Source organism: Lycorma delicatula, chromosome 3, assembly GCF_047948215.1.
Source record: "Lycorma delicatula isolate Av1 chromosome 3, ASM4794821v1, whole genome shotgun sequence".
Lineage (NCBI taxonomy): Eukaryota > Metazoa > Arthropoda > Insecta > Hemiptera > Fulgoridae > Lycorma > Lycorma delicatula.
The window spans coordinates 96,566,420-96,579,347 of NC_134457.1; the positions used below are offsets into that span (position 1 = coordinate 96,566,420).

A 12,928-nucleotide genomic window follows, 5' to 3' on the forward strand; every position below is an offset into this window, starting at 1 on the left:
AAATATAAAAAATAGCTTCTGTATTCAATAACACACGGATGGATATTAAACATAAACACAGACAGCCATCGGTAGTTACCATTTTTAGTTATGTTTGGACACTGTATATTTTTCATTGTACCATATTGGCTCGTGTTTGCAGCTCGATCAGGATATTGAAAGACTGACAAATGAAAATGTTTATATAATTACAATTTATTGGTTTAAAAACATAAGTAAAATAAGACAAATCATTAATAATAATAATAATAATAATGACAATGGTAACAATAAGAGTAAACAACTAAAATAAAACATCTCACAATAATAATTAGAATAATGACAACAGTAAACAATAATAATACTAATGTCAATAACAAACAAATAATAATAATAATAAACAGAGATTACATACAAAACAGAATTTAAAGTAATCGTCAGGATTTATTCACAGGTAGATAAATAATTCAGTCCCATTGACAAAAAACATTAGCATTACCGCTAATCTTAACACTTTTAACCACTAATCTTGTATTAACAACAATAGTACAATAGATAAGACAAGTATACAGTTCTTCCACTGCAAATACCTTTGCTCTTTACAAATAAAACTACCCAAAGAGTTTATGAATGAAATTTAGTACATTATCTCTTTCACTTATAGTCTAACAGTAACTCGCTTTTTGTTTTCATGTTTGGAATTACTTCAAATATCACTGTAATTGGGTCAAACCTAAATTAGAAATATGTTTCTTCACTGACCTCCTTGAAGAATACTCTTGCTAACCGACAACTTACAGACTGACATCATAAGTCTCGCTTACACTGATTTGCAGAACTCTATCGTAGCTCTTTCTCACAGACTGACATCATAACATCTCGCAGAATTCATCTCGGGGACTCACATCATGTGTCCCCTAGGCTGATTCACAGAACTCATTTTTAACTGATCTTCCCCAGAGTATTTATACTCCTATCCTCTTTCCCTGCTGGACTGGACCCAACTCAAAGTGTGTGAATGGTCGACCGCCACCACATTTTCCCATTAAATTCCAAACACTGGTCCAGTAACTACTCTTCTCATGGAATGACATGTGTTTAGTGTGTATAGTAGGCAGTATTTTAAAAGACGATTGTTAAACGGACCTGTTACCTTTACTAAAAGGGTTTCTTTTAACACCTTTCTGGATTCCTCCCATTATTATAGTTTCTACTGCTTTCTTCTTAATTGGCAGCAATCAGTTACTCAGATCCGCTATACCGATCTTGTTACAATATTCTGAAACTGAGTTTAAAGATTTTCTTGATAATAATTTTGCGCATTTTTTTTCTTATAAAAGTAATTTGTTTTTATTAAATGTATATTTTTCTGTATGGTTAATTCTTTAATTTGTATCTCAACTGTTTTTATAATTTTGTCACAGAAAGAACATGAATCTTTCCTTGGATAACTGAAATTTACATTGTACTCTGTTGCTAATATTTTTCTATAAAACTCATATGATACTGAAAAATCAGGAAATAAATTTGTGTACATTCATGTAACTTTTTAACATTTAGTTCATCAGAAAGATAAATTCTTTTATTTGGTTTTTGAGACTATATTGTGATTTTTTACTGTTAAGAGATTGAAGGTGTTCATGAACTTTAGCAACTGTTGCATTATTTTTTTTTATGGTCACAATTTTTATGTAAGCTTTCTTTATTGACATGGGCCAAACCAGTTGAAGCAAGACATTTTTTAACAGTGACCATCATTTGCTTAGTAACTCTGTGTAAAGAACTAAAAGCTTTATAACACACAGGAATTTCAATTAATTTGTTTTCCCTAATTATATTCTACCTTTATAATTGTATGATGACTGTTCAACTTGATACCACCAGTTTCCTTTCATGCTCTCTGCCTGTAAACATCTTTTACTTCAGTCAGACCACTTAGGTGTGTGTATTGCTTATTCCTATCACCAAGTAAATTAAAATTGTTTATAATATTATTTCATTTATCAGAATTCACATTAGTAAAACAATCAAGTCTTTTACATTCACAAGACTCAATGGTTTCACTTGTAGAAACATGAAGTTTTTATTTGCTTCAGAAAGATGACCACAAACCTTTCTCTTCCTAGTCACTTTAACAGATGAATTAACATCATCTCGACATTCATAAAATAAAATAATTCCATTTTTAACTATAAAAATTACATAAATAACTTAAATGCAGAAGAGATGCAAAACACAAACAAAACAAACTGCAAACAAATTTCACAAAGAAAATCTAAAACTGCACAGGTAATGTAGATTATGTACTGGTAACAGCTGACTGATGGCTGGACATGAGACTCTTTTACTGTTGTTCCCCTTTGTATGCCTAACCTAAAGCCTGTTATATTATAGACCCTGATTGATGTTTTAAAGTTTAATCTCTACAAATATGTAGTTACGTTCAGCATCCAACAGGTAACGCCAAAGTTCACATTTTTGAAAAAATGGACTGACTGTTTTTCCCTTGTAGTGTTCATTTGTCAGTGAATTATATCACAGTGTATAAATAATGCAGATAATACTATGTGTCATCAATCATTTGTGTGCACCTCATAATTTAATGCACAATACAAAACTGTACGCTACATAATTTAAAAATATTTATAATTGACTGCATTTGTTACCATTTATAAAACAGGACTGTACATTCTTTACAAGGAAAGAAATTTTGAGGTAAGTAGTAAAGAAATTTATTATTTTACAACTATATATATATATGTAGATAATAATCATTACACTTAATTTATTACATCTGTTCAATAATTTGTGATACACTTAATAACTTAGAATATTTTAAATTAAATAATTCAAATCAATTTCTTTTTATTTATAAAGTTTCCTTCCTAGGAGAGGAGGCATTTTATGACAACAAAATACCTCTTCTCCTTTCTTACGTAAAGTTAAGAACAAAAAGAATATACTTCTTTAAAAATTAACTTACAGGAAAATTTTAAATATTAAATTTATTGATAACATATGACATGAATAAAAGAGAAATTTACAGAAGGATTTATAAAAAAAAGTATTCTATTATGGCAGATGTAGAACTATTTGGAATTAATGTAACTACAGAAAATGAGTCCAGAGTAAAAACTGTAAGGAGAGATAATATTTAAAGATAAAAAAAAGATAATTAATGAAAGTATCTTGTACATATGTGAGGTTAAAAGTTAAGTGAATGGTTAATCAATTAAATCAATCAAGGAATTACAGCACAGAAAAATCTTGAATGAAATGCAAACCAAATTGTTTTTGGAAAACCATCTTGGAGATTTATTCAATGTAGTACTGTTGTTTTATGGAAAATAAAACAGGTAAAATTACACTTTTTAGATGTGTCTTTTTGTTAACTGGAAGTTTCATACATACTACTTAATAATGAATAAAAACTTCCTTAAGAAAAATATAAAGACTAGTTGGCCGAAACTGGGCCTTGTTTTGAATTAAATCCCCTATAATATGTGTAGTTATTGGTAAATTAAAAATTATCATCTTAACCTGGGAAATAATATAAAACCTACTGATAGTCAGTTCAATTAGTTCATTGATCAATGAACTACTACAAAACTTAATACCAAATTTTTTAGTCAAAATTGTGCTTGCTTGGTTTTCTTTTACACATATTAAAATTTAAATTTGCATTGCTGTTATGGTCATATTTCTTAGTCCATCCACTCCACCTTGCAGTGTTATGATCACAGATGATACCATCCTTTCCAATCCTGAATTACTTCCCTAACTTTCTCTTAATCACTCCACTCTCTTCAAATCTTCTTGTTTCAATTTCTTTGTATCTGATGATCATATCCCTCTACATTTTTCCCATCACATTTAGCTTTCCAAATCTTATCTAATGTGATTTTTTATTTGATATTAGAACAAACCAGCACAACTGCATTTCCCAATTATAGTACATAAATAGGATATGTTATTTAGAGATATCTGGATAATTTGGTTTTCTTATTCACCCTTCAGATAAGTTCCATCTTCATATTTGAAGTTTACAACATGTAAACTTACCTCATAATTTATCACCTTGTTGTCTGGCTAATCTAAGAATTTTACACTTTTCATTTGTACCAGTTCTACTCAATTTTTAATGTTTTCTTCATCTCTTAAAATCAAAATTACAATGGATTTCATTGAACTAATTTCTTTTTTCACGAACTCAATCTTCCTTATCGGATTATCTTTTGCCAAGGTTATCAGAAGAGGATTCTACAGGTCAAAGTACACTTTGGTATTACAGCAATATTGCTGCAAAAACAATCTCAGACCACTTGATGTAGAAAATGGCAAAGTTTTCCATCTTGTATTATCTCTTGTTGCAGTCTTTGCTTGCACAAATCTCAAACCATAAAAAATAAGAATCTTGTGTATATAATTTTCCTAGGTTTTAACTCCATTTCATTATTCCTTGCGTCCCTATGCAATAATCTTACAAGAAGAAGAGGTATATTAATCACGACATCTGCTGAAACAAAAGGGGATTTTTTTTCTCCTGGGTGCACAAATATGTTGTTATCAGCACCTAGACACGATATTTTTCTATAGTATGTAAATAAATATTAAAAACCCAAAAACAAAATAAATCCACAATGAAGTATATGATCAATACTCTAAATTAAGACAATAAGATTACAATATACCATACGCCAAATTGTACAAATAGCTGAAAATTACTACTGAATACTCAAATATTTAAATATAAATAAACAGCCCTGAGAAATCGTAAAAGATTAGATAATAATGTTTCATTGATTCCAAAATACTTCGCGTGTCAGCCCCCAGTTTAAACTTGTGATGTGGTACATTGTTGTTAGTTGGCAGTTGCAGCGAGCACAAATAGGTGCATCAGTTTTAGTCTTCAGATATACATTAGTGAGCCTAGTATGCTCTATTTGCAAACGGCAAATAATAATCTCCTCTCGACAGTTATTTCTGCATGAGGGCTCCATGGTAACACAGTGTTCTTAACTGGACAAAGTTTACTGTTGATGGTAGCTTTGAATTCGCTTTGCCATACATCATGAATCACCCTTTTGAGAAAACAGACAAATCATTCAAAACAATATGATTGGTGAAAGGAGGGTGAAAATAAGCCTCTTTTGCAGCACTACCTGTGTGCCCATTGCCTAAAATTCCAATACGGCTAGGGATCCAGCAGAAGCTCACAGTTGAACCATTTGTGAAATGTTGAGCCAATTGTGAAATAACACACTGATCTCACTGACAATAGTCTGGAGAAAAAGTCAGTAATCGCTTCTAAGGCATTCATGGAATCTGAGCAGACAAGTACAAGTCATTGGGCTAATTACATTTAAGACGTTATTAATAGCATACAGCTCTGCAACTAAAATACTGACGATGCTGGGAAGGCCAAACGTGTATGGTCTACTGCTAACCACAAAAGCACAACCAACATAATTATCGTTTTTAGAGCCATCCATATAAACAATAACATCAGGATTCAATACATAAAAGTTAGAATTTTTCTTGTAATTTCTGGATTTGTGTTCTTTTTATGATATCAATTGTACATTAAGAGCTAAGAAAAGGCGCTGAGCTCTGATGCGTAACATAGTAGTAGATGATAGCCATTCTTCATATCGATTAACATGCTGGTCAGAGAATACTGCATCAGAGAATATTCTATTTCATATATACATAAGTGCAGTATATGGGAGGTGTGATAACATACTAAGCCTGATATTATCATTTCCGGGGGAAGTGTCATGCAAATTATTTAAGGCATACCTTAGCTCATTAGAAGCTCAGTAGTGCGCCACTCCTAAGGTTCTTAATGGATTTCAGAGATTTCAGAGATGGATTATTGGATTTCAAATAATTGCCGCCTTGGTTTAGTAATTTTGGCTATATCTTTGTTTTGCTGGTTCAATAAATAAATACCAGTCTTTATTATATTAATTTTATTATAATATTTGAACTTATAATATTATATATATCAATATTATTTTATTATAATATTCAAACTTATGTGCTTCATAAAGTTTTAATTAATTATACATGACTATTAAATGTTGAGTCTCTGATGGTTTATATTAGACTGACCAATCTAGTAGGAGCCAGCGTAAAGTAAAGCTTGCTTTTAGCGTGGAGGGAGTCGAGTGCAGCTGCCCGAAGCTGTGTGTAGCCGTCCAAAGGACTTCATTATAATAAAATTTAAAGAACATGAAATGAAACCTGAGTCTTAACATAACTGCCTGCCAAAAATCATATGCTATATATTTTTATTTTTTTATATATTATAAATTACATTATTACAAACGATAACATGAATCATATGATTTTTGCAATTACATTAAGTAGTTACATACATGATACAGTCCATAATGAAACATTTCCAACAGAATAACAAACTAGTTTAATTGTAAATAAATGAACAATAATATAATTAAACTGTTCAAATTTATGATTAGTTGAATTGATAACGTAACCAATCAGGTTGGTCTAGTAGTGAACTTCCCAAATCAGCTGATTTGGAAGTCAAGAGTTCAAGTCCTAGTAAAGGCACTTACTTTTATATGAATTTAAATACTAGATCGTGGATACCGGTGTTCTTTGGTGGTTGGGTTTCAATCAACCACATCTCAAAAATGGTCAAACTGAAACTGTACAAGATACACTTCATTTTCACTCATTCATCCTTCAACTCGAACATCCTCATTCATCCACTGAAGTAATACCTGAACGGTAATTCCTGAAGGCTAAACAGGAAAAAAAAAGGATATTGTGTAAGGGTATATGCTGTATGGGATCCAGTAAAAAATGTAATCTTGACGATTGGCATCATCTTACTTCACAATCAGTTTTAAGGATGTTACTCCCAGAGATGTGTTGGGTATTGCTGGACTGTCAAAATGTAAGAAAGTGCAGTTTGCCATCTTAATCTTTCTTTTTATTAATTTTACTTTTGAACCAAGCTTTTATAAGTACCATATATTTTTTCCAAAGCTAAAAGTTAAGTAAGATTTTAACAAATTAAGTTTGAACTTTTTTACTATTTATTCTCTAATTTTACAATAACCTTTCACTCAACTGTGATGACACTATGTTTTTCCTGACCTACTTTAATGTTTATTTTTTATTGTTACAAGAAGACTTGCTATCAGAGTACAACCCTGTTAAATTTTTTATCTTCCAACAATGTTTACAAAGAGAAATTTAATATCTTACCACTAAACAGATGTTATTTCAGTAAGTATAGAAGCTGAATATTTTTTGTGCAAGTCTTCTTTAAGGTATAGACAAAGAGTTTTTTATGAGATTAAATGTCAATTTTCAATAAATATAAAAAAATAATTTAATGTCCTATGGAAAATCAAATATTTCGGCATAAAGAAGTAACTGGATTTGACAGTCTTGAATGAAGAACTAGGGAATAAACAGACAAGTATTGTGTACTGATCAACTAGTAAGATTAACTATTAACAGATTATATAATCATATATTTTATGCACACTAATATTTTTGGCAGATTAGGTTCATATTCAAATTTAACAAGTTAATGGTTAGCAGAAAATTTAATGATGATTAGATGAGCTTGTCAGGAATTAGAAGGCGAGTAACTAAAAACCAAACTGCTACAGACTAAACACGTTGCAACATGCAACATTATATGAATGAAATGAAAACATAAATTAAAATCTGTGTTTACATTAGCAAAAATTGACATATTTACCACATTTTTACAAACGCCATCAATCCCACTGATTTCTTGAATATTCACCTTCTGTTCATCAACAGCATGGGGATTTGACTCAAACTCTATCCTTCAAATAGCCCAAGCAGAAAAAATTGCCACTAAAAAATCGATGTGGAGGCTACCTGCACCTTCTGCTGACAATTCATTTTTATGCAAAAGCCACACAAATGTATTTGATGTGCAACATGTTGCTTTATTTTGATGGAAGAATCCATATCCTTTTTCACTATCTGTTAACTGAGTTTGGATTATTTTTTTAAATTGTATAGAACTTGTCTGTATTAACAATCCAGTCAAAAAATACTGATCCCACTATACGATTTCTAGAATCATCTAAATACACACCAATATTCTCATTGTGAAATGAACGTTCCAAACATTAGTGAGCATTTGCAGTCATCCAAATATCTGTATTGTGCGAATGAAAATGCCTAGATAAATTAAACAATACCTCATCCGACATGAAGTACAGCATCGGATCTATCTATTCAATGGACTATCTGTTCATCGACAATATTTTTGTGAAGCCAGCCATTAATTGTTTCAGTTTGTCCGCTGAATTTATTGCACAACATGGTTTCAATTTACTGTAAATCATGTAGAATCTTATGACAAGGTGAATATTTTATACTACTTTGTTGCAATTACTTATAAACAGATTTGCAGACAGGCAAAGATTCTTCTTTGAATGTTAGGTATGGGCTCTGGAAACCTAACTGAAGTTTGCCTATTTTGTTTAGCGTTTGAAACTAACCCCAATACATGTTATTTTTTAATAGGATAATAAGATTTTTTAATAGGATGCCATTTTTTCTTTGTAGGATAATGCTGTTAATAATAATTGGCAGGTTTCTTTAACGCATATATGCCAAAAACTGTAAAGAACGAAACTATACTACACTGAAGCATAAACAGTTTACAACAAATAACAACAGATGAGAGTAGTAATATAGACAACTAATAGCTGCAGTATCACTGCACTAGTATGTAGCAGCATTAAAGGTGATACTCGAATATTTGCAGTTAGAGCCAGCTCGGGTGTGGTTTTAAGTTATTCACCTACTGTTAAGCAAATGACAGATTAGATCTGTGGACAGACAGAATTCATCAGAATACACAACTCACTTTGTGAATACAAAAAAATGATTATTACAGTAAACCAAATGAAATAAATTTTAAAGTTATAAATTTATTGCAATAGCAATATAACAAACAAAACATTACTTAACTAAATTTCAGCAATTCAAAAATTTGATATTTTTAAGATGTAAATTAAAATTACACTAACACAACTTAAATTTGCAATGATAAATCATCAGTAGAATAAATCGAACTATATGAATTAAAAGAAAAGTTATGTAACATACAGTAATGAGTAAAACAGAAAATAAATTTTAAAGGACAATGATAATTGATGAAAGGTATTAATGTAAATTAAAATGAAATATAGAAGAAGGTAAACCAAAAATTGATACAATACCATTAGAAGGTACAAGATGAAACAAATTATTGTACTGGTTGATCTGAGAGAGTTTGTTGACAAAAAAATATTAATAAACACTGTCTATGTCAGGAATAAATTTTTCACATAAATTGAATCTATATTAACCCTCCCATTGCCAAGCTTTTCGACAACTTTATTTTACTAAGCAGGTTATTTTGACTACCCAATACAATTTTGCGATTTAATGTAACATTTGTTCTGTTATTTTCAATGAATAACTTTATTTAGTATTGAAATACAGTTTTTCAAATTATTAAAAGTATTAAAACTGAAAATAGATGTAAAGTAAAATAAATGTTATATCACTGACAAGAGAAATTCAATAATGGACACCAATAAAATAAAAAATTTATATATTTTGGCTGTCACTGCAGTAAACTAGAACTTAACCTCAAAATAACAAATAAAATTTTTGAACTGTTCATTCATGTAGACTTTTGCCACATGCATTCACAATAACAGTTTCTTCTCTGCATATATTACAAACAGCTTTTTTGCACATTACTTAACAGAATCTTGTTTTACAATCTTCGTTCCTCTTGCAATCTTGACATCGCTGTGGTGTTGATAACTTGGAACTCTGGGGTTGGATCATTACTGTCAGAATTTCAATACCACATGCTTTCAGTGCATCTTGTACATCCTTATGAAGACCGTTGATATTTCTACTCTTTTCTGCATGTTGCCTTTGCCGAGTCCAAATGCCAGCTCAGTCATGAAGTATTTCCATCAGCTCTGATTATTCTCAGGAAATCTTTGTGTGTACAGAATACATGCATTCAGTGCTGCAATATCTACCACCTCCATAAAAAGTCTTAGTGGCCACCACCTGGTTCCTCTAACACAGCTGTATTCTCTTGTCATTTTGTCTCCATTATCTACAGCACCTTTAGTTTTGTTGTAATGGAGTATTATTTCAGGTTTGTATTCACTTTCTTTACCACTCACTTGCTCTCATGATGCTGAGTAGAGAGTAAGATTACAGACTTGCCCCTTTTTGAACTACAGTCAAGTCATTTGTGAAACCAAACACAAGAATGAATTTCTTTCTTTCTGTCATGCAAAAGTTGTTATTTGAACTAAACAATAGATGTATGATAAAAATCAACAATGGAAAAACTAAATAAGGAAAATGAATGAGAGAAATATTTTGTAAAACCTTCATTTTTGACAAATAAAGATAAGACATTTCATACCAAGTGGGGTAGTCTCACAACTTCACCAATATAGCCCATCAATAATAACTACAAAAACAACAAAAAAATGGGTCAGTCATGAGTGTGAATACAATTTCAATCATTTTAGGACAAAGTCATGAACCACATGTATCTCTTCAGATAAAATTATTATAGGGAAAAAATTAACCTGGGGAAGTCAGAATACCTGGCTTGGTAATGCGAGAGATAATTCAAATCAGTTTGTTTAACCATGTTTAGAATTTTAATTTAAATGTTAATATGCAAATATTTTATGTATCATTTTTTAAAATAATGTGTTGCAAGAATATAGTAAAAGAATGCTTTCTTTTAGCTGTGAAACTTAATTGCTCAATTTTATTATTTTAGTAGCCTTTTTTTAAATATTTGTTTTATATAAATTGTAAATTTAACCTTACTGATGCAGGGTTCATAAAAGATTTAGAGAAGTAAGTCCAGACATAGTCCCAAAAAGCATGACTGGTGATGAAGCATCAACTGTGGCTGTACCTGTAGATTTGATGGAAAAACTTCCTGAATTAAGGGTCAGTAGTTTTATAAATTGAATTAAATATGGTTTTAAATTAGAATTCTTGAAAATACAAGATTTATAATATCTAAATCTATACATCTTCCAAGTAATAGTCAAAATTTTTCTACCAAAAAAAATATCTGTATGAAGATTTAAATTTTCATTAATATAAAAAGTGATGTTTTTATTTTTTATGGCTTTACAGTTCCAACTTGGACCTTGGCTTTCTCAACAAGTCATCTCCATTTGTCTCTAATCAGCATCAACTCCTCCAGTTAACAAAATCCATGCTCCTCAAATCTCCTGTCACATCCTGCATCCATCAAGTTCTGGGTCTACTGCTTCTTCTTGGTACCCTCATTTCTGCATCCAAAATTTGTCTTTGTTGTTGATGTGCTGGTATTCTTTGTAAATACCCCACCAACCAATTCTCCTGTCATTATAATCATTATAATTTAACCTCCAGCTTCCATCCTCATTGATAAGACCACATATTCTCATGCTTTTCCCTTCAAAGACTAGCAGCAATTTTATGTCTACTGCATTTAGCATCCCTGCTTCACTACCATAAGTTACTATGACTAATAAATGATTAATGTTTATGAATAATGTCTGATTAATGTTTCACATATCTTCATTTTAGTATTAAGGGAGGTAGTTTTAGATTTCAAACAATTCATATTTGCAAAACATACCTTGTTTTCTAATTTCTTGGAACAAATTGTCCTGAGTGATTTCTGTATAAAGTTATGTAAAATAATCTACCTACTCGAAGGTATGGTCATCGATTCGTACTTCACCATTCTGTCAAATCATCCCCGTTTCTGTCGTCTTATATTTAGTCTTTTCCTTGATCACCTCCAGGTACATGTTTCTTTCCTCATTTTATTTGAGTTATCTTCCTATATTTCTTTTTGCCACTGAGAATCTCTTCCTCTTCTGCTTTGGGCCATTTACCCTGTTAGATAGGGCCCCTAGAAGGGTTTTACAATCTGTAAGAAGGACCTTGGTTTTTTAGCAAGGTTGTTACTCCTTCTCCTCCACACTTCCCCATCCTCTTGAGTGATTGGTCTATGCTTGGGATCAGCTTGTGGTGGTGTTACCAGTTTTTATTTAATCCCATTAAAATTCAGTCTTTATTTTATTCAGTTAAAATTAATTTCTTTTCCACTGTATGATAATATGATTGGAATGGGAACACACAAAAAAAAACATTTTAAACCAAACTTAAAAGAACACTAGTATAAGCCCACCTTTATAAAAGGTTTATTTATTATTAATTTAAATCTAAAATCTTACAAGAATTTTATAACTTGTTCTATACAAATATTTTGTATGAATATGTGAGCACTATGTCATCAAAGAAAAATCTTCCATCAAATATTTCTAAACCATCTAATGAGTTTTCACTACTACTGACATAATTATATTTCATTTTATATAATTTTAGAATAAAATCTTATGTACAAACAATTAATTCTGTTGTTTTTATAGATTTGTAAAATCATAACCATCTTTAAAAGCAATTACATAAATACACATCTGTAATCTAATTTCTCACCTATTTCATAATGAACATGTCTGTTACATTTCTGTTTGATAGTTACTAACAATTGTTACTTTTTTTTTTATTATGCAACTATTATGTTTATTTCCTATGGACTTGTTTAGTGATAACATTAGATATTAAAACATTTCCTTCCATAAAAGAAATTTCTCACACTTTATTATTTTATATTATCAATAATTACTTGGAGTTAATATTGTAAAATTTAGTTTAGTTTTGTTATGTGCATCTATGTAATAAATTACATTCTCATGGTTATTAGCTAGTATTTCATTGATTGGTTGATTGTTGTGTTTGACGACGGCTATATTGTTGCGATCTGATTGGAGCATTTTTGTTTATTTACCTTATTGGTTATGTTTATTTATGTTTTCGTGTTTAG

At 30.5% G+C, this 12,928-nt stretch overlaps 1 protein-coding gene across 1 annotated transcript in view; it reads left to right on the plus strand.

The window, feature by feature from the left end:
• Window positions 1-12,928, plus strand: part of Cib2 (Calcium and integrin binding family member 2) — a 35,540-nt gene that overhangs the window by 13,635 nt on the left and 8,977 nt on the right. Inside the window, exons 2-3 of the mRNA XM_075358923.1 lie at window positions 2,660-2,694; window positions 10,875-10,992. Of these exons, the coding sequence (XP_075215038.1) occupies window positions 10,924-10,992 (69 nt within the window). The 5' untranslated portion in view covers window positions 2,660-2,694; window positions 10,875-10,923. The remainder of the gene's footprint in view (window positions 1-2,659; window positions 2,695-10,874; window positions 10,993-12,928) is intronic.